Source organism: Antechinus flavipes, chromosome 1 (genome assembly GCF_016432865.1).
Source record: "Antechinus flavipes isolate AdamAnt ecotype Samford, QLD, Australia chromosome 1, AdamAnt_v2, whole genome shotgun sequence".
NCBI lineage: Eukaryota > Metazoa > Chordata > Mammalia > Dasyuromorphia > Dasyuridae > Antechinus > Antechinus flavipes.
The window spans coordinates 48423122-48446512 of record NC_067398.1 but is presented as its reverse complement, the minus strand read 5'-3'; the positions used below and the strand labels follow the sequence as shown (position 1 = coordinate 48446512).

Sequence of the window (23391 nt, the reverse complement as noted above, 5' to 3'; positions counted from 1 at the left end):
ATATAAAGATAGCTCTGATTACTTTGATAAATATCCACTTTTCAGGATACCAAGTTGTCAGAAAAATATAAGACAAGACCTCTCTTACCTTCAAAATATTGATTTCAAAAATCATAAAGCTAGACTGAAGTTCAAATATTTCAAATACTTCATGAGGATTGAAAATATGAGTTCAAAGGAAGTGAGTAAACAATCCTCACTGTTTCAGATGTTCTCTGCAGAGAATCTCTCTTTTTTTTTTTGGAACAGTCTGGACTGCTTATTTGTGGTCATTATGTTTTTCCTGAATTTAATTTTTTGGGGAGTTTTTTAAAACGTCAAGAGCCTAAAAAAAATTAAAATTGGTTCTAATGATAATGTAACATAACACCACTAAGACTTCAGGCAGGGTGGTACCAAGCAATGAAAATACCCCATAGCTCTAAGTTTAAACAATTTTAGAAAACTCTACAGGCAAATCTCGCTGGATTGTCGGAACTTTCTGTAGTATTCGAAGACTCTATTGAGAATTTTTTTTAATCTAAAAAAAGTTCCAATTAAATCTAAGGATTTAAAAACTTGGACTAAAAACTCTTCCAGATGAAGCGCACATTATTTTTTAAAATGTCTAACTTCCTCATATGAACTACTATAGTCTTTGAAAAGAAAGCCCTGGCAATGATAATTCTTTATAACTCTGTGTGTTATAGGATGTTCCATATGTCTATATTGTTCTATATACTAGATACTTCCTGCCCTTCAAGAGACGCTATCATCTTACACTCTTTTGGCACTCTTCCCAATCCTGGTTCAAATATCTCAAGGAGTACTGAGCAACCAGCAGGTATTCAAATATTTTCTACTTTGAAATTATGTGAAGGCGAGTACATAATTAAAATTATTAAGTCTTTAATGCACACTATTAAATTTTAGTTCAAAGGGCTTTGCTTCAATTAAGTAGTATGAGTGTTTTAATGAATCAAGGATAAGAGCTGTGCCTATCCATAGCTTCTTTTTTCAATTTTATCTTCAGAGATTTAAAGAGACATAATGGGGCAATACTGACAGAATAATGCCTTTTAAAAACCTCCATGCAAATCACAAGACCAAACTACAAAAACATACACTCTTACTCCCAGTTAATTTTGCTAGCATTGTGATATTAATATAAAGTTCAATTCTATAACATAACAATTTAAATTATCTTAGATATTCCAGGGATCAAAATTACATACAGATAAAACTTGGATCTATGTTGGGTCCTTTAGTATTAATTAGTCTACCTTTTAAAAAGCAGGACTACAGTGTTTTCTCAAGAATCCAAATATTAAATATACAGAGGTTTTAGTCTAATTTTTATGTACAATCAAGAAAATGTGCTTGGGTGGCTTCCTGTGATGAATACTTTCCTAGCTAAAATACATTGTTCTTCTTTCACTTTACCCCTTTTAAAGGGTTTATCTGATTTAATCACTAATCAGAAAATTCAATTGTAGTACTTGTTTTCCTAAAACTGTGCTCTTATTTATTTATTTTCAAACAAGATACACATCATTCCTAACTCAGATACATGTAGATTTCCTATTTAGACAGTTTAGGCCAAAAATGTATTTCAAGCAATAGTTTAGTATATGCTGATGTTTTTACCATGTTCTTTATAAGAGGTAACTTGATGCAGATGCAGAGGAAAGAGCACTGGCCCTTTCATTTAATCTTTATGAACCTCAGTTTCTTCTTTTTAAAAAACTGGGGGAAACAACATGTGTATAAACCTAAAAACATTATGCCAGTTATTACTATTATTATTATTACTACATTAAAATCATGATGCATTTTCACAAAATTTTTTAAAAAAATTAATTCTTTCAAAATAAAGAACCACTGAATTATATTTGGTTTGATGCTCTTGAGAGAAAAGTGGCTATACGTATTCCACATAAAGCAAGAGAGATGAGAGAGGATAAGAAGAGATTGAATTCTTTGTCTACGTGAGAATACTGTCTTTTTGCCAAATAAAGAGAAGAGAGAGTAATACACTCAATTGAGACAGCTCAAAGGAATGCTTCTGCCTACCATATGTGACACGGCCACAACCACATCTTTTTAAGTCCCTCAATTCTCCATTTGGTAAGGAAGATGAGTTCAAGAATCAACAGAAGGCAAAGGGGAGCTGAACCTGGAGTCAAGTATTGAATCAAAACTGTAAGGGACTCAGATACAAATAGGCTTCTGTCTTCTCTAAGGACTCTATTTTCTCAGATACTTGTCAACCCTTAAGAGGGCAGGAAATGACATTCCATTACCTACTATAGTAACATTTTAAAGTACTTAATACTCTCAGGAGTGCATTATGTCCAGTTACAGACATATGAAAAGAAACATTTTTCTTTATGGGTGCAAACTAAACCTCACCTACTATTTTAGACTAAAAACTTATTTCCTATGCCTTAAAAAGCTGGCTCTCATTTCTACACATACATTTTCAAAAAGTAGAATTAAAAAATTTGCAATCTAGTTAGGAGTGGATAAATGCCAAGTACACAAGCAGACAATTTCTTATTTTCTGCCATCACTTTCCTGTTAAAATTTGGTGGGAAGAATGTTAAAGACAATGGAAATTCTTCAAGTCTTTGCTATACAAATTTTTTTTTCTTCTCAGATAGGCACCTGAGACTTATAGGTACAGTCTTTCTAGTTGTTTAGGTATGAGGAAGTTCCTGAGATCAAAACCCTCTTTTCTAGTTTGGTAAATACCCAATAAAATTATTTTTTAAAAATACTTTCTGGGATTTTCTGTAACAAGCATGCCATAATTACTTGTTCATTGTTGCTGCTCATTGTTATGATTCTCAACTACTGAAGTATTCTCTAAGCTGCTCAAAGAAGTACCTTAAATTCCACTAATTGTGCTTCATAAATTTTCCCACACAAATTGATGATGAGGGTCACAAATACTTCAATAAAGCATGCAAGAAGAAAGGAGCCCACACTCTGGGTGAGTGTTGCTAGGCTAGCAAGTGGGTGCCTTTCCTCTCTCTATGATCCCTGAGCCCTCCTCCCTTCTGTATTCCACCCCCTCCTTGCTTATCCCTTCCCTACCCCCATTCCCACCCCCATTGTTCCTTCCCCACTGCCCAAATTATTTCTGCTCTGCAAGGGAGGAGGCAAGCTGTAAGTGTGGAGGGGTCAGGAAGGACCTGCCTGGAGTTGGAGGCTTCAGCACATCAAATAATTTATATGGAACATCCTCATGTATGTGATGCTATAGTTCCAGTGGAGGAGGGCAATGTGGCTGTCAGCCATGGCAGACATTGAGGAAAGCAGCCTGAATCCAAGATCTGAGGATAAGAGAAAAGGGAGTTCCAGGGAACAGACTCTGCCTCCAAGGAAAAAGCTCTCCTGAAGTTTTGGTAACAGGGAAAGGGCACTAAAAGGTCACCCCTACTCTGAGCAGGCAAGGGACCTTCTTTTGAGAAAGAACTCTGGAAAATACCTAGGGCCTGTGGGGAATTCATGAAGAAATGACATAAGCAGGCATCATTGCAGCTAGATCTAAATAGGCAATAGGAAAGGGCACAGGGGGTGGGGGTGAGATACTCAATATACCCCATAGATACTGGGGAATCAACAATTCAAGTAATATAGTCAATTGCATTAGGGGAATGTTCAAAAAACAAAATAAACAAAAAAACAAACCAGGAATCTCATTTTCCCCCCTAACCTCTATCAGATGATGATAATAACAACTGAGTTACTTTTAAAGGTAAGACTTAATTTTTTCATTTATCAAAGACTGCTATAAAGGACCTAGTTCTCATACTCATAACGAAAATTTCATTCAACACTTCTCTCTCTCTCTCTCTCTCCTCTACCTATACACCAGTCATCACTATTACTTACTTTTACCCAGCATTTTCAAGGGATCTCACAAAAGACAACAGCAAATACTCACAAATTTGAGCATCTAGAATGTAGTACACTTTCCACCTTGATCCCACTGACTTCTTGATGCATCAGTATTCATGGAGGGATAACTAATTTATTATAAACCCACATGTAAAAATATGGCTATCTGGAGAATACATAGTCGGCAGATCAGGATTATAGGTATCCTAAGTGAAAAATCACACGAGCCTAGACATACCTTCTTACATGAGCTGAATGTGCCATCAAGAAGAAGGGGCCTTCGACGCCTCTCAGGGATGAAGGGCGAGCCAAAGCGGATGTAGTGTTTGGGGGTGGTGCAAATTAACGGGGAATGGACAAGACCAGGCAACATGTTGAGTGTTGTTGCCAGCACAGTTGGGTCCGTGGTGATTCGTAAGGGGCACTCGACGGGGCACTCGTGCTTCTCTGCTTTATCATTCAGCCACTCTGTAACTAGATACTAAGGCAGAGAGAGAGCATTAGTAGATGCTGCCAGAGAATCAGAATTAGTAGTGCAGATTGTTTCTCCTGTGAAAATACAAGAGATCAGGAGCAAGTACAGCTAAACTCACGTGAACTGTGTGAAATCACTTTTCACCCAAACTTATGAAGTAAAGTTGCTTTTACAAGTTATACTGTATTTTCTAGTCTCTTAAGTGAAATCTCAAAGTAGAGCATGAAAACTTCAACACAGTGCATCAAAACCACATTTCCCAGAAAATTTAAGATTAGAATAGTTCAACTTGCCAAATACAATGATCTCCACTCTCAGACTCTTATTACAGGTTCTCTCATTTTAAAATGAGACAGCCTTAGCCATGCCAACCTGATGACTATTTCTCACCTTTTTGGTTTTGGGGTATTTGAAAGCAGCCCGGTTAACCTGGGTACCAGTAGCCAATACTACTGCTGGGTCAGACCCTGTCAATGGCCTGCTTTCTCCTATATTGTCCACACTTCCAACTTCAGCTGGGGTCACAGAGTTACTATTTCCTCCTTCATCCAGAAGAACCTGTGATAATTCCACCTGCTGTGAATTGGCCTGTTTCTGACGCTTTAGTCTTTGGGCTGAACTGGTTCGGTACCGAGAAATTCGACTTTTGGGTCGAGGCCTAGAGGGTCTTGATGGAGTTGGCTTGATGACAGGTTTTTCAGTACCAGTATCCTAAGAGAGCAACATCAAGATTAAAGAATTTTATTATAGTAACTTCCTTCTTCTCTAAATATCTTCTTAATATCCAAAGATGAAAGAGAGAAACTCAAAAAATAATTTTTCAACAATTTTCAAGTACAACTCCCTCACCCCACCCTGAAATAGATATGTACTTTAAAGCAACCAAAACCAGGCAATCACTACTTAATTTATGAAAGGTAATTTGGAAATGAGATAATGTATATATGTATGTATGTATAGGAATGAGCAAGCCTTAAAGCACTATATAAATATTAAAAGACAATCTGATTAATTCTATTGCTCATGGGCTTTTCTAGAGTAGATTTACAATCAAATTAAACTTGGGCAGCTATGTGACACAATGGATAGTGACAGATTTGCAATTAGCAAAATCTGAGTTCAAGACCTGCCTCACACATCTATTAATCACAGAACCTTGCTACAGCTTCCTCACTTGTATAGGGATGAAACGAAATTTTATATATAAAGTACTTCGAACACCTGAAAGCAGGATAGAAATGTTAAGAGGTTATTATTATCAGGCTCCTAATAGCAGGGTTCTTAGCAGAAAGGCATTGAGGAAAGACAATTTGTTTCTTATTAAGATGCAAAAATCAAACATTTTTGCTAAAGAACAGAGTTTAAAGTTAAAGTCAGGAAAGGAACACATGTGGTTTTGGCTATAAGGACTTTATTATGATCCTAGGAGGTTCTGTGTATAGAAACAGATCTATTAGGAAAAGAATTTTTTGCGAGGTTTCTGGTCATTATTGAAAACCATTCAATTCCATATGGCTATCTGCTCCTCACCCCCAGCGCCAATCCCAAATGTCAGCTTCAAGTGTTGACAAAGAGATCAAAATGTTTTGTACATAGTGATATTAAGCAAAACTATTCTTTTTATCATTACAGGATATCATAGGTGGGATATCATTATGAATTCTCTAGATATACAATTTTCAATATTATGATGGCAAGCCCTTTAAAGACTTTGTTCTTTTGCTCCTCTTACCCCTGCTTGGGCAGACCTCCGGGTATTCACCCCCACGCTATTTGGGATGCCTGGGATGGTCACACTGAAAGCAGAACTCCTGTCCTCAGTTTCAGAGCTCTCCGTTTTTGGCTCTTCTAGCACAGAAACCTCAGAACCAGGGGTCACCTCTACATCCAGGCGGCCCCTCTCCAGTGGCTGCTCTCGGCGCCTTTTCCTCTTCTCTAAATTTTCAAACATATGCATGATTGCTTCAACCTTCCTCTCTTCTCGAGACTGAGGAAAGTAAAAGAAGATGGAGCATTAATCAAAGTCTTCAGAAAACGAAAAAGCAGAGCACCAAGACTGGTTAAGATAAAAATAATACATTAACTTCGAAGATAGGGAAAACCAACACCAAGACAATGTCAAAAAGGAAATTCAGATGAATCAGTTTGACTAGAGCGAAAAAACGTTTGACAACAAGCATTGAGATAGACTCATAAGGTACAAAAATATATAACAAGAATATTTCCTGATCCTCAAAGAAGTTTACATATAACTATATGTTAAAGATGCATAGGCAAAAAAATCAAGAGAAGATAAATGATTTGCTTAAAATTGAAACATTTAATGAAAAGGTGATAGGCAGAGTAGAGAACATAATAGTATTTTTCAACTTTAAAGTAGCCTCCATACCTTTTACCACCAAAATATAGAAAATGTTGGCACAAAAGCAGCAAAAATGAAATTGGATGTATGAAGTGGTACTTACCCGCCTGTTAGGACCCAAAATTCCCTGATCATCTACAGCCTCTTCTGTTTCTTCTTCCAGCTTCTCTTCAGGATTGTCTATGTCCTTTAAGATATAAGCTATTATTCAGTATTATTCCTGAACAATGAACTTAAAATTTGTTTTGGTAGTCTGACAGTCATTAGAAACAACTTTTTTAAAAAAACTTCCTTTATTTTAATAAAAAAGATACTGGACAGAGGGCAATATGATTCAAAACACAATATAGCTCATTCCCCAAGATAGAACTTGGAAAACACACTAATGATAGTTAAGTAGAGTAATTATAGATATTCATGATATACTACCCATCTTGACATCAAGAGCACTAAGCATTAAAGTGTGATCCTACATCAATTCTCCCTAAAAAACCAAATAAATAAAAAAAGCATGTGGCGACCCAGGATCCTCTTAATTTGAAGGCAACACCTGTTAACAATTAATCACCATTCCAAGAACAAGGGAAATTACCTCATTATCACTGGCTACAGTTACTCCTTCTGGAGCTTCCTCAGGCTGCTGGTTACTGCTCTCATCCAGACCATCATTTTGCTGTTCCATCTCTAGCTCCTTACGACGTGCTTTCCGCCGTCTTGTCTCTGCTCCGATGGACAGTAGGCTGAGAGGAGGTGGGGGTGGAGGATCTGCAGCAGCATTTGGATTCCGTCTCTGTATAGGGCAATTCCGATTCCCCTTGTGACATGCACAGTCCACTTTATAATTACTGCTCCAAAGAAACAAACACAAGTGCTCTCCTCAGTGTCCCTGAAAATAATTTACATTACTGGTCCATTCTCTTGGAATATTAGTGGTAGACCTCTCTGGACAACCTATCCCACATAGATACGTTTTAGGGGAATATGGAATATTTTCAAAATTCTGTACTTTTATGTATGGCTCCACGTCCTCACAGGGTTACAGGATAGTATTAAAAGTGTCCCGTAATCTTCCTATTCAGATACTTACACAGACACACTCAGTTTTTAACTTTAAGAGTTTAAATTTTCACTAAGAGGTTGGGAACTGTGTATATATGTTTAGGAAAGTTTTCACGTTTTAGGTACTTATTTCCCAACCATTATCACTATCACGTGAAATAATCAAAAAAGAAAAACAAAACATACACTTATAAAGGAGGGAAGACAGACCAAATCTTTTAAGTATATCTTGTTATCTATTCAATTTCAAGTCATTTAGTGCCTACTATGTTCCAGTTAATAAAAAGGCAAAAAATAAATCAATCCCTACCCTCAAATAGCTTATATTCTGTTTTTCTAAGTTAGTTGTATAACACTAAAAATGTAAGCTCTTAGTGAGCCAGTGGTCACTTTATGAAATTTTGAAGGTACCTGATAAAGCACTCATTTGCCATAAAATCTAATTACCAGTGATAGGCTCCCTTTTCACTTAAGTAATCCATGCAATGTTACCCCTGGAAGCCTCTTTTTTCAATCCCTTGAAATATGCTATTCATAGCACAAGAAAAACATGGAATCAGAAAACGTTAGCTCAAATTCTAGCTCCCCCATTTACTACTTACTTACTCATGACCTATATGACCCTGGATAAATCACATCTTTTCCCTCAGCTGTAAGACGAAATGATTAGACTCTGATTTTTAGGATCCTTTTGAATTCTAGAGCTTTGCATCTTCTGCTTCTGCTTACTAATAAGTCATTTTATCATCTGAAAGCCAAAGGCAACCTTATTTCCCTTAATGCCTGCTAGATAACTGAAACTGCTACTGAATTGAACAACAACAACAAAAAAATGCTTTTCAAAATTCATTTTGGCAAGAACATGTCAACAATGAAGAATATGGCGCTCAATGAAAAGATTTTCATTCATAAAAAGAAAACCATTGGATTAGGAGGTTATCTAGGAGGGCTTACCAATTACTGTATTCATAATCAAAGGCAATGGTGACTTCTGCATCCTTTGTGATAGCAGAGGCTGCATAGATACACAGGTGGATCATTCCATCTGCAATCATGTGCCGTACCTTCAGAAACAAAAAAGATAATCACTAAGTCATCAAAATAAAGTCTTGGGACTCACTGTAGAAAGGAAAACAGTCTTTAGATGAATGATTACCAAACTTTTAAGAACCCAGATTATTTTTTGATTGATTGCATGATCTTCCTCAAAACTGGTACATAACATTAAAATAAAAAGAAAACAAAAAACCAAATGAATATAATCACACATGCATAAGCCTACAGGTCAACCCAAATCTGTTTGCTAATTTATAAAGCAAACATAGAAATTCCTATACAACTTACCTTCAAAAGTCATAAGGAGCAAATGAGAATGTGTGCAAGGCACTTTGTCAACTTTAGTAAGCTATATAAATATTAATTATTGTTATGCATAACCGTTTGCAGTTTCAAAACACTTATACATATATTCACTTGATAATTATGACAATCCTGACATAGGCAGGTTAATTTTCTTTATGAACCCCATTTAACATATGTAGAAACTGAAGGTTAAGTTCTTTGTTCAAGATTATACAATTAGTAAAAGACCCAAGCTGGTGTGGTAATCCAGGTCTCCTGAGTCCTAGTATAATCCTATGTTTTGAGAGTATTATGATACTTCTATTGAAATAAATGGAGACTTTGCTAGAGATCATAAAAATCAATGCTCTAATCCTTTAAGTCACTACCATTTTGTATTTATTTCATTCTCTACCAAAGAAATAACTATTTGGCTATAAGAAATTACTTAGTGACCTTTGTGTTTTAATGGTTGTGAGTCTACTTTGATTTTTCTACTGGCTAATGAATTCTATCTGGAAATGTGGTTTTTTTTTTTTATCAGTATCGTTTTTTATAAGTATCAGATGTCTGAAAAGTTGTGGCTAAACTATACCTATGGAGCCACCTATATTACCTACCATTTGGCTATGTCTTTCACAGTTATTTATTACCTGCTTCTTACTAATGTAGTCTCTAACGTTCTACTATTATTCACCTTAGAAAATCCCACTTGCTACTTCTATTTTTTCTCTCAGGATAAAATTCAATTTCTTACTGTCAGGGAAGGATGGAAACACCAGTGTTTGAGACCTCCTCAAGAAAGGTCACAAACAATAGTGTGAAACTTTTCCAAGAAAGGTCATAAACACAAGTGTATCTCTCTGGATGAGATCAGCAGGATATTTCTGTGGTTTGTTCTGGATGGCTTATATTTCCATTAAAGGAAGAACAGCCTAATCCACTGAAATCTTACCTCTGCATTTGGGGTACAGGATCGCCTGATGAACCGAGCATCATTACCAAAAGTGCGGGCATCAACACACATCTCTACACCATTGAATTTGGAGTAGAACAGCACAAAGGGGTATGGTCTAGGGACACAATGAAAATTCTTGTAATTCTTAACACAAATGCAAAGGCCACCCCATGACTCCAAATATGAAGCATATGCTGACACATCCTTTGTGATGCTCTAATTTAGGAAACACTGTATGCTTGTCTGCTTCTGGTTAAAGAATAAAGCCCAAAGCAGTGCTCAACACATGGTACATGCTTAATAAGTGTTTCTTGGTTGATAAGGCAGAGCATATCAATTTCAGAAAGGAGTCATCACTTTATACATTCAAGAATTTCCAGATTTGCTTGCACTTCCTTATAAATGGGCCTCAGTTTATACAAGCTAACCTTCTCCCAAAAGAGGTTATCTTATCATCTAGGATGAATTGTCTAAGAATACTGGTCAATCAGACCCTTTATGATCTTAGTTATAATTCAATGAAAGATGCTCTTACTTTTTGAAGAAATGCCCATTGACCTCAAATTGCTGCCGTAACATGACTTTCCCTCGATACTCTATTATAAGGGTATCTAATGCCAAGTCTCTTGCTGCCCTGAGGATCTTCCGGTGTTTCTGAACACGAGTAACTCTTCCCAGCTGGAGCTGAATAAAAACCAGAAAACAAACATTAGATATCAAAACAGAACAGAAAGCAACAATTTAGGAGAGACTTTTAATATTTGGGGTAAGAATAAGGCCAACACAGGAAATGGTATCAAATAGCTTAGATTTCATCTATTTATTTATATTACTTAGCTTAATAAGAAGAAATTTTGAAAGAACTACAATGACCTTGAAATAATTCCTCTTATTTTCTAGAGAATACCTCCATCTAGTGAAGTTGCCACCTCAAAAGGCAAAAGAGAAAGAGAGAAATAAATAAATATTTGGTTGATTTTAAATGAATTTCCTTGTACTCCTAACCACCCATTTTAAAAAAAGAATCATTATCTTCAGAAATAGTCCAAAAGAGACTTATCTGTTATATTTTACTTAATTTCTGCCTAATTAGTGTCTCATTCTCAGGATACAGATTAATCATTTGCTTTTGATTTAGAAAAGTATAGCCTAAAACAGGGTTTCCAGATGGTAGAATAATGTACTGGTTAGTTAAAGAAAATCAATGCTTAGCTTGTTCTTTTGAAGCCAGTGACTTCTAAGAAGGAAGAACTTGACAATTGGAGAGAGAAATATAAGTAATTTTTCTGCATGTTGATTTTTCTGCCAAGACCAGTGCTGTGTTGTAGTTCTGCAGCCCTTCATCATTTTCTTAAAGAGACCCTACTCATGCTGAACCTTACCTGCATTTGGGAACCAATCACTGTATTATTACAGGCCAGTTCAGTCTTATTGATGGTGTCTAGGACAGGTGCTTTGCCCACAAATTCCTTACTGGAATTTAGATGCCGTTCAAGGAGATTTTGTACATCTGCACTGTACTGATTAGTGAAAGCTTCCTCATACTGATCAGTCCACAGGCGTATTCGATTCTCCCAGCCTTCAGTTGTATTCTCATCTAAAGCATGTGCTTCAGAGGGAGAATTCTGTAGAGAGTAAAGTTTGAGAAGCATCAAAATAGAACAGTCCATAGAAAGAAAAAACAACATTAAATTTTTAGGATGAAAAATGTGTTCAGTTGGTAATGTGCTTGGGATATTATCTATAGGCCTTAGATATGTCACATATTTCTCTAGGACTAATTTCTTAATCTGTAAAATAAGAGGATTAGACTAGATTAATTTTAAGCTTTCTTTCTAGTGCTGTGATTTTTCTTTTTAAACCTCTAAACTGATGTTCTGAACTTCTTTTATTGTTAAAAGCATTTGAGATGTCTTCTTTCTATAAGACAATACATTTTTACAAAATAATCTTTGAAAAAGTTAACCACAGAGCCTACCAAACATAAAAAAACAAATAAATCAGGTTATATTTATTTTCTTACTTTGTGAATAAATATATTATTTAGAAATATAGGGGCAGCTAGTTAGTACAGTGGATAGAGCACCAGCCCTGAAGTCAGGAGGACCTGAGTTCAAATTTAGCCTCAAACACTTGATACTTACGATGTATATGACCTTGGGCAAGTCACTTAATTCTGATATCCTTGCCAAAAAGAAAATAATAAAATAAATGTTTTCTCTCTCTCTCTTTTTTTAATTTTAATTTTTAAAGTGGGACTTAGAAGAGGATAATAACTAAAGCCTACTTCTGAGTAGCAGGGTTCAATGGTATATATCTTTCCTATGCCTGGGCAATAACAGTAATTAATTCACTGTTTCCCTTATACCCAATGCAAACAGAACTGGTTCTGGAAGAAATTATTTTAATAGATAATTTCTTAATGAGTCCTAATCTACTAAAAGTTTGAGTTTTGTAAAAGCAAGATGTTTGGAATATTCCAGATAGCTTGAAGTTGTCTCTAACGTAATACAAGTCTTATAAGACCTGTAAGAGCTTGTTGTAGGTTTTATAATTCTGTCAAATGGTCATCCCTGGCGTTTGCTATCGAAAGCTGTATTGCTGTTCTATGTTATCACATAAATAATCTTAAACAAGCTCCTTTTCAAATTTTCCCAAAACAGCTATAAAGAATCAAAAGTCTGTATACTTGGGGGAAGTGAATAATCAGGGAATCTTAGTCACTTTTCAAAGCCAAAAGTCCAACTAGAAACTGATTATTTCCTCCAGACATAGACACAAGGATAGAAACTAAGATGAGAGAAAGGTCAGGTAAAATCTAGGTCAGCACATAATCAATTCTTAAAAGAATGCCTTATCAAATTACAAAAACTTGCAAATTGCTTCAGTGTAAGTGGGCTCTCCAACCTCCTACCAGTTGTGTGTGCTACATGGCCCCCATTAAATTTTAAAGCTTTGTGAGATAGGTTAGTTTTTTTTTCTCTTTCAAACCTTTGGACTCCTCATACCCAGCAAAGTGCCCTACATACAGATGGAACTTAAAAAATGTTTGCTAAAATGGAAAGATTTCATCAGTAGAAAACTTCCCTTACATACAATCCAAATTTCCTTTATGGAAAACTACACTAATCATTCTGCTCTCAATATGCCTTTTAACTACATAATTTGTTATTCAACTCCCTTAAAAAACTGTTGAACACAGAATTGACCATCTTTTATTGAATTAAAAAAAGGAAATACAACCTGGCATTATATGGTTCTTTTAAGACCAATTTAATATGCTATAAGCATTATAAAAAAGTAAGAATAATTCCTATCAACAATATAGCTTTCCTACAAATGAAGTTCACCTTTCTATAATTGATTATATCTCCCCTTAAGGGTGAGCTGGCCAAGACCTTTTATATAACCACACCGGGAAACATTTACTCTTGATATTCAAGTCCACAATAATGACAGAAAAGAATAGCTTTATTTTGTTTGGTATTTTCCCCTTCCTCAGAAAAACAAATGCCAATTTCCCTACGGAAGTGTTCTAGATATTGACCAAGAAAAAGTTATTTTGGGATGTGCAACAGAAGAAAGGAACACAATATCAAAGTGCTGGATAAATGGCATCTATCTGATAATGAATGGACAACAAATTCCAAAAACCCATGACTAGCAATGTCCAAAAAACTCCTCTACAACCAAAACACCTCAACTCCCTCTCAAAACGAATCAAAAAAAAACCCCCCCACAAATACAAACCAAGCCAAGCCCATAATCAATTAATATCATCAAAGACGACGACCACTCACCTTCATCCGCAAGGACTTCCGGGATCCTTCTCGAAATGCCTGTTGCATAGAGAAGAAACAAATAAAAACTTATATCAAGAACGAAATATCATTTATGTGAGAGACTTAACATTAAGTTGAAAACAAGTTGCCCAGCTTATTCCCTTCCGAATATAAATTAAAAAAAAAAAAATCCCATTCCGCCTAGAGAGTCATTAGGAGACAGGTCAATATGATCAGAAACCAATATCTACTGGTCCTTTCAAACATGTATCACAGTTCTATGTTCACTCAAATCTAGAAGAAAGAATAATTTTCTTATATAGGAAAATTTTAATTTATGATGCTTATTACTATTTTCACCTCTCCATCTACCTCATTTGCTTTTGTTCTGATTTTTCTTTCAAAATATGACCAATATGCAAAAATATATATTTAAAATGCTTGCATAATCTATTTTAGATTGCTTGCTGTCTTGAGGGAGTTAGAGATAAGGAGAAAAAATTTGGAACTCAAAAATCTTACAAAATTGAATGTTGAAAATTATCTTTACATGGTAATTGGAAAAATAAGATACTATTGAAAAACAAATACCAATTCCTTTAAATGAAGTGTAAAAGACAAAGTATTTATAATATCAAAGTTGCTCTTACAGAAAATTTTTATAAATATATATAACACATTTCCAAAGAAAATATTGTGGGTGAGGGGTATAGAAAAGTAATCTTCATGTAGAGAAGCACTTTAATATTATTGCAAAATTCATTATTAGTCACCCATGGAGGAGAAATTCAATTCAGGAGACATAAAGGGGAATGCATTAGTCTGGTAGGTAGGTGTTATGGATTACATAAGAGCTACAGGTTTAATTAATAAAGAAACTGCAATTGGGGCAAAACTAGCTAATCATGTTTCTAGATTAAATTGTTCAAAACCTACTCTATCATCTGAAACTTCAACTCTATTTTTTTCATACCTTAATCTTTTTCGTCTTTGGTGCTGTACGACCTTTTTCTGGGCTCTTTTTCCTTTTCTTAGGTTTAGTTCTTCGGACCCGGTTAACAGTCAAGGTGATACTCGTTGGTGTGTGTTGTGTGGCTGTGTACAACACAGTTGAGGGAGATAACTCTTCATCCCAGCTTTCAGTTGCACTGCTGTCCCCACCTACAAAATGTGTAGGTGTTCTCAAATACTCTGTCAGGAGCATTTCCAAACTCTTAGACCTCACCAATACTCAAAAGATGAATATGTAACCCACATTTTCTCTTCATTTCTAATCTAATAAACAATGTATTCAAATCATCAAATTTTAGTATCCTCGACATATCTAGTTAATAAAGGGAGGGGAAAATAAAGACATGAAATCTTCAATGAACCAAATAAGGGGAGTAGCCTAAAGAGGAATTTAATTTTCAACATCTAAACCTTGATGTTGAAGAAATCAAGATGGTTTACTAGAACGATTCTCAGAGGCAGATTTTTAACATCACCAAATATTTAGAGGAAAAAAATGTTTAGTCTACATCACACTTACCTGATACGTTGTCCTGTTTCCTCCGATGAAGTCTAATAACCTTCCCCCTGCTCATTCCCCTACAAAGGGAAAAAACTTAAAGTAGTTCCTCCTCCAGTATGAAGGACTGACAGTGCATATGGTAGCTGTGTCTGTGCATGCACTACATTTGTCCATTCCTCCCACGTACCAAATGTTTCTAGGACTTAAAAATTTTCATAGAAGATGCAACATCTTTAACATTACTCTCTCATTCTTTATTTTTATTGGTTCCATCCTAATATTAAAAAAATGAGCCAACTTGAAGGAACCATGAATATCACAAACATAAAGATGGTTTACTCCCCTTCAAAAAATAAGAAAACTCAAATTCCAGCAAGCCAAGCTTGAATCTAGAGGGGGATACACACTTACCTGCACTTGTCACATTTAAGAAGAAAGCCATCCTGAGAAAGTCCACAATGACACCAGGTAGGAATAGATTCTCCTTCAGAGCTCTCACTATCTCCAGAATTTTCCTCATCAGGAGAGTGGAGGCCATTCAACTCTGCATGAGGGATGATGGTCTGGACAGGGGGAGAAGCAGGGGGGGTCGGAGGAGGAGGGGCTCCATAATTATGATCCTGAAAATAAGATTTTTTGAATCAATAGTGTTCCAAACACTGGTCCTCTCCCCATCAAAATAAAACATATATTAAAATCAAGAATAAATAAGTATTCCTCAAATTTTGCTTCAATCAGAAAGTGACAAAACAAAATGCTAAGGCCAATAAGTAACAAAATAAGGGGATACAATTGAAACAAACTGCAGGAAAAGTACAAGAGGGGCAGCTACATCATACTATTAAGAAATATTTCAAGAAAACCAAAATGCACAAAAAATGGATAAGACACCAGTAGATGAACAGTGGTAGAAATGTATACTCACAGCATAAGGTAGTCCTCGGTACCCATGCCTCTGAGTGGTCCCATAGTTATGAGTGGAATACACGTTCTTCTCGCAAACTGCTGGACTAGCTTCCACAGATTCAGGACTGCAGAAAGGCGAAAAGCAAGGCATGATAGCATAATAACTAAACCTACCCAATCAATTAACATTCCACTTCCCACTCTAACCCCTCCTCTTTCCACAACCACCAGCCCCTAGAATAGGAGAAAGAACTTAGTGAAACAAAGTAATCTGATTAACATAACCAAGCCTATAAATAATAGTGGGAGTGTTATTAACTGTGTGATGTGTGTGACATGAAGCCAGTACAGGCAGATGTCTGAAGGCAGGCACCTGGGATACAAGGTGTCCCTAATGACAAACATAAACGTACCAGCTGAGCGGGGAGTTTCCCCTAGAGAAGCCACTCTGGGCTGGTTTAGACTCAGAACTATTCTTCTTAATTGGATCTCTTAATACTTCCATGAAACCTCACATGACATTTGCAGTGAGTGAGATGATGAAAGTGCCTTCTGCACTGCCCCAGGGGCCAGGCCCTCTTCCATTCACTACCAAGACAGGATACCCTGAAGAAAGTACAGGTAAAAACAATGGCATCTTATATTTATAGCACCTCTTATCTTGAAGAACCCCCAAACACCTTCCAAAAATACTTAAATGTAATAATTTCTCAACCACCAGTAGTGTAACCATACTAAGGGTACAAATTATTTAACAGCTGCATGGTAAGCCTATAAAAATTTTCACAATAATCAAAATACTACGCTTGCAATTTGAGGTAGTCTGGGGGTAATTACCCAATTTGGCCATGAAACTAAGATAACATCCTCTCCTTTAAGAAAGTTATTTGGGAATTTTAGTAACCAGTTTTAAAACTTCTTGTTTATTAAATGCCTTTTGAAAGATGTTACCCCTAATCACATACCAGTTCCTCTTACTCATGAGAGTTTCAAATGAGTAACAAATAGTAAAACCACAGTCACAATTTAAGCTTAGGAAGAACTTAATTCTAAATGAAATTAAATGAAAACCAGAAGTTTACTTTAGCATATATGAAAGAGAATAGGCATAGGTGGTAACAGTTAACGCTCAAGGCACTTTTGCATAGAAGAAAAAAATATTAAATCCTAACCATCATGTGATTAGGTCTTTGGAATTCAGAGGTTAAGAAAGAATGCAATTTTGATATGATTATGCACAACAATGGTGTGCTATTTATATTTCTTACGTTAACTGGAGGAGCAATGAAGTAATAAAATTCAAACAAAATACATTAAAGCAAGAATAGTTCAACTTTAAGATACAATTTTTTGGGAGAGGAAACTAGACTTGCACAGTAGTGTATGCTATTGACTTAAAGTGGTAATGAAAAGTTTGGAAGTCTTTTTTGGCCATTTAAGAGACATAACACATATAATAGCTTTTTAAAATTATAAACTATGAAAGCCTTAAAAGCTGTTGACTGAGAAGGAAGGTCTGTAATTCAATGCAAGGAGACATCAGATAAAAAGTGAGGGATAAAATAAATTTATGAGGTATATATCCAACTCACCCAATTTTATGCTCCGAAACTGTGAGAAGAGACCTTATTAATAACAGCAAAGGATAATTTCTGGGTGAAAAAGAACTTTAAGACATAGGAAAGGATTCTCTGTTAGTGAGGGCATGCAATTCATTTCTGAGTATGCTGCAAGGAGCTGGGAGATACACCAATAATGCAGATCAGTAGTCTTAAGGAAAAGAATGATTTTGACATCCCTCAATGAGAAGTAATTAACTAAGACTATCTGGAAACAAGCGGGATTAGTATTAAACCCAACAACTAAGGTGAAACCAAAATGCAAGACATGAATTAAGAGAAGTTAAGCAGAATTTTATTTTTGTGATGGATAGTCAGAGAAAGGTATGTGTCATTAAAAAGTTAATAAATGAAATTTACTGGATAAACAAATATTCCATAGTGCAACACCTTATTTCATGTGGGGAATTTTTGCTCCACTGAACATATGGAATGAAATATGACAATTATTTATCCAAAAAATGGGATTTTTTTTGGAAGGGCAAAGGAAAAACTGGACAGAACAAAAAGATATCCAAGGAGATGGAACTGCATTAGTTGCATCTTACCCATCTCCAAAAGAGAATATGAACATAAATTCTTCATGTATATGTCTAGGGGACAAAAATAAAATGCACATAGTGGGAGTTGATAAGCCATCCCACTGGAATCAGCTTCTAATATATAGCATAACATCTAATACATCACCACTGCATGCCCAATATTGAGGTTAAGTAGTTACCTTGCAACTTCAATTTCAACTGGTCAAGTATAATAATCTAATTTTATTCTGACAATTAAGACAACCACAATTTTGATTCAAGACAATTCTCAAAAGGTGGTCTTATTATCACCCATATTTTAAAATATAAATTACGTAGAAATTTAGGCCAATGAGATATTTTTATTCCCCAGTCACTTAAGATCTAGAAGAAAATAAAATTCCCTTAAGCATAATCTTACACAAATAAAAATCTGAGCCTTTCCTCTGTCAAATCCAAATAAGTATGACAATAGGCCATAATTGGAAGCCATGCTCACCAAAAACAAACCAAAAAAAACCCTTCATTTTTATCATCCTTCGCTAAGATAGTGGCTTTATAACATGCACCCACCTGCTCGGGCCTTGCTATTTAATGCCACATTTTTGAGAACATTTGAAATTTTTGGCTATTACAGATCAGATCAGAAATCCAGAAAGCTTTCTTTACATCCATCAGATCATTGATCTAGAGCTGGAAGGGAAACCTCAGAGGTTATATAATCCAAACCCCTCATCATTTTATAAATGAGGAAGCTGAGGCTCAGAAAGGTTTAAATAACTTGGTCAAAGTCACTTGAGCACTAATGGGTCAGCAGAGGGTATTTTAGCTTGATTCCTCTTTTCCAATTTCATTGTTCTTTGCACTGTACCACCCTGCCTCCACAGCAGTGAATCTACCAGTTTCAAGACAGTTTTCCACAACATCACTTCTTTATTGCAGTCAAAGTTTTAATCCTGGGAGGCAGATTTTGGTTCCCCCTCCCCCCACTTCATTCTGTACAATCTGTCAGTTACAATAGGACTTAACTTTTGGCAGTGACTAGGAAATGTCCTAAGTATAATGATACTTAATAAATATGAATTTAGCAAATTGTTCATTAACAACATGTGTATTTGGTTGAGACAAATTTTCCACTTATTCTGTAAAGAAAATCGAACAGAATAGTTTGTGATTAGTTGTTACCATAGTAACAATTCTATCAGGAGGTTATAAAAAGTTAGGTTTCAATTCATCCAAGAAGTTTGGATAATGGAAGCACTTTAATCCATATCCTGCCTCAATTCCAGGTTGGTTACCCCATTTACTAAGACCAAAATATTAACAAGGGACTTGTGGATTCTTTAGGATATAGTAGTCAGGCAGGCTTCTTTCCAAATGTCTTGACAATAACCAGCTATCATGATATTTTAATTTCACATAAATTCAAGAAATATTTTTAAGTACCTAGTATGTGTAAGGCACTATATAAATGTTACCTAATTTCCTTGTTTATTTTCACAGGGTTTTCAAAATTGAGATACAATGAGAGCCTCAAAGAAGTAAATGTTAGTAAGCACTGTTGTTTATGACCCTCAGATATAGTAATATGTTGACAAAAGCATGGATACTGGCTGACAAGTTAAAAAAAAAACTTATAGACTGGGTTTCACCTCAGAAGTAAACTAGCGGTTGTGGTCTGCAACTGATTCCATAGGAATAATGGCAGTGAACTAAATAAATAGACTTAAATGTGCCTTTAACTCCTCTGGCTTTACAAATTCAAATAGCATGGGTTTAGCATTCTTAGTTGAAGTTCCTCACAAATGCTTAAGACCTCAGTTATAGATCTTAGATTTAAACTGTAGCTGGTCAGAGGTTAATTATTTGCTAGGCAAATATATAGACCATACATTTTCCATCAGTGTAGTTTATGTAGTTAGTGGGCCAAAATAGAAAGATGTTTTTAAATTCCATCCCAGATTGTCACAGGGGTAAAAGCCTCCTGAAATTGGAAATCTTGACACAAGGAATAAATAAATAAATCCTTCTATGTTTGAAAAGGAAACTTTACCCTCCCCCCCAAATGCAATTACATTCTTTTTTATATATGTATATATATATATATACACAGAAGTAGCCCCCAAATTAATTTTTTCTTCAAAGCCAAGGCAAACTTATAGGCTTGGGGAACTTTCTTTTAAGTATGTCACCAATGGAATTGTTATGTAGCTGGACTGAACCAGAAGGTAATATAGAAGTTTAATATGTAAGAAATGTTCTTAGCTCTAAGAAAAAAACAAAAAACAAAAAAACACCAACCCTACCATTAGCTGCTCAGAGAATTACAGTAAAGGGGAAAGACCCAGAGGAAATGGAAGAGAAGCAGCTATTGGACAGCCTAAAATTTGAATATACTCCAAACAACTATGATTGCCCCTGTCCATAACCTAACTCCTAGTAGCTTTGAAACAGATCTGCATATCTTCATTTAAGGATGAAGGAATCCTTCAGTCCTTGAGTTTTTCAGTGGACTTTCAGAAACTAGTAGTTAGAGTGCTGCTTTGTCTAGAAATGAAGAGAATTTCCTCTTTCTTTCTAAAAGTAGGATTGGATTAAGGGTAGAGAAAAAAGAAAAGAGGGGACCTGGAGTAATTCAAGAAGCAGAGGGGCAAAAGAAGAATATAAGAGGAAAAGTGCATGGATTTATAATATAGAAAGTTGTGTAATGAAGGCCTACCTTCATATTCATTTGGCAATTAAATTCTTCATGGATTGACAGTCTATTTTAGGGACTGGGCTTTTGGTTTTCGACAAACTCTGTGAATTCCTAAAGTGGCTCACAGCTGAAAAAAAGTTTGGTACCACTGATTTTGAAGGTCCTCTTTCCAGGAGATGGTTATAAAGAACAAATAGATGATATGGCTGTCCTGTTTTCTTTCCCAGATGTTAGAAGTTGCAAGTAACCTGCCATAGAGTCTCATTTGGGTCAGTCCCTTTACCCTATGGTAACGGGGGAAGTACATAGGTTTGAAGTTTTAAAGATAAATCAGAAAAAGGAAAGCAGTTTACCCCCAACCAGAAGAGAATTAAATAATCAATAACTTCTAAAAGGCAGGGTGGCGTATCTGCTTTATTCTTACCTATACCAAAAAGAAACCAGAATGTAATCATTCTTTTGTGAATATGATCCTGTTAATTATTTACCTAGCTACCACTCCTAGAGTTCAGGAAAAATGGCTTATTTTCTCTCCTTTCTAACTGCCTTTCCCTTTTGCCCTTATTGACATTCACAATTGCAATGAAGTAGACTTACTTTAAAAAATCCTAGATTTTAGTTATGAGATTCTCCTAAAAATCTAAGCTTTTCAAGTACCCTCCTAATTTCCAAAAAATGGGGAAGTAGCACTTACTCTGAACCAGCAGCCATATCTGAGTAGGATGTATCTGGTGTGGTGACTCCCAGAGGAACTGCAATGCTCATGACGTCCAACACAGCAGTAGATGGAAATCACGGGGTCCAATTAATGGAGACTGGCCACTCTGAGAGCGGGGGTGAGCCGCAGAGCCTCAACCAACATGTCAGGGACATGAGGAATCCTGGGACAGAAGGCAGGGCATTTCATGAATATTTCATTTTAAAAGCAGCATACTTAAAAAAAAAAAAAAAAATCCAACTGTGGCCTACTTCTCCAGTCCTTCCCTATTTTTAAAATGAGAGATTTCTAGGGGCTCTGTAAATGTTTAAAGTGTGTACCTAACCATTAAGAACCTTTCTTTTATTCTTAAGACTTTCACTCAAGAGTGCTATTCAACTGCTAATTTTGCTCCCCAAGCTGATTTTCTAGTCACTTTCCATCCTCCACAGCTATCCACTAGCCCTCAGGGCCTAACTTACAGTTTTTATAAGTAGTCTTTTGTGATTGCTAGAAGAATCTCACAACTTCACTTAACTCCTTAATAGCTTATTGTCTTCATTAAACTTTTCTCCTCAGCAATAATTAAATTCAGTTTTTGCTAATAACAATAATGTAATTTTTCCTCAGTGTTAATTAATACACACCAATCTACTTATAGTTTGAATCTGATTGGAAACAGCTGTTGTTTCCTATGATTTTGTTTCTCACAGACTTCCATATTCTGAACAATTCTATTTTAATGAATCCTTGAAAGGGCAGAGAATTAATGATTCAAATGCTAGGTCTTTTGGCTAGCCAAAACTGCCAGATTTGAATAAAAATACGTAGATCACAAAATGGCACTTTTTATGATAAAGAAAAATAGCAAATTCAAAATGAAAAGGCATTCAATACACATTAAGATAAAGAAGAAATGGAGAATGGCTATACATTGACTTCCATAAACTAATGGGATCTAGCAACTATTAAACTGCTGAAGTAAAAGGAAGGGCATGATATGAACCATGAACCAAAAGGAGATTAAAAGATTAAAAAGGGGAATAAAATGTACTTGATAGTGACTATGAAAAATACTGATTAGGTATAAAAACAAACGTTTCTCAGAATATAAAAAGTACTTTGCATGTTCAAGGTGAATAAGATCAAAGGTTCATAATAAGACAAAAAGATGTAGAGAAAAGGAATCCATGCAAAAATATTGCATCCATGCAATATTATATATGAGAAAAGCCCTGGACTGGAAGTGAGGAAATGGAGTTTTTAGCTTAGTTTATGAATTTTAGATCTACCATTGCTTTTAGGCCTTAGTTTTTTCAACCGAAAAATGAAGAAATTGGGTAAGACAATTATATTTTAAGGTCCCTTTCAACTATAAAATCTTAGAATTCTTGTTTGTGATACAGCCCACTGAAATGTCAAATAACCAATGACCAAAAGAAGACAAATTAAGAAATCAACTATATATCTATTAAATCAACTCAGTAGATAAACAAAACAAAAAAAGGAAAGAAATTAAAACCGTATTTAGGATTGCAGACGATTTATATTATTATAACTTAAAATACATAAACA

General features: G+C 35.5%; 1 protein-coding gene across 8 annotated transcripts in view; it reads right to left on the bottom strand.

Moving 5' to 3' along the window:
• The window catches only part of SETD5 (SET domain containing 5), a 71991-nt gene that overhangs the window by 20593 nt on the left and 28007 nt on the right, over positions 1-23391 (bottom strand). For 3 of the 8 annotated variants that reach the window (XM_051981502.1, XM_051981510.1, XM_051981538.1), the window contains 16 exons: positions 21814-22000; positions 16695-16887; positions 16301-16406; positions 15787-15995; positions 15394-15452; positions 14836-15023; positions 13881-13919; positions 11463-11705; positions 10616-10764; positions 10078-10195; positions 8736-8845; positions 7315-7570; positions 6826-6909; positions 6093-6347; positions 4751-5071; positions 4124-4366 (listed from right to left, as the gene is read on the bottom strand). In XM_051981502.1, the coding sequence (XP_051837462.1) occupies positions 4124-4366; positions 4751-5071; positions 6093-6347; positions 6826-6909; positions 7315-7570; positions 8736-8845; positions 10078-10195; positions 10616-10764; positions 11463-11705; positions 13881-13919; positions 14836-15023; positions 15394-15452; positions 15787-15995; positions 16301-16406; positions 16695-16786 (2472 nt within the window). In that variant the 5' untranslated portion in view covers positions 16787-16887; positions 21814-22000. The remainder of the gene's footprint in view (positions 1-4123; positions 4367-4750; positions 5072-6092; positions 6348-6825; positions 6910-7314; positions 7571-8735; positions 8846-10077; positions 10196-10615; positions 10765-11462; positions 11706-13880; positions 13920-14835; positions 15024-15393; positions 15453-15786; positions 15996-16300; positions 16407-16694; positions 16888-21813; positions 22001-23391) is intronic. The other 5 variants (XM_051981519.1, XM_051981547.1, XM_051981532.1 and 2 more) reach the window with 3 other exon arrangements.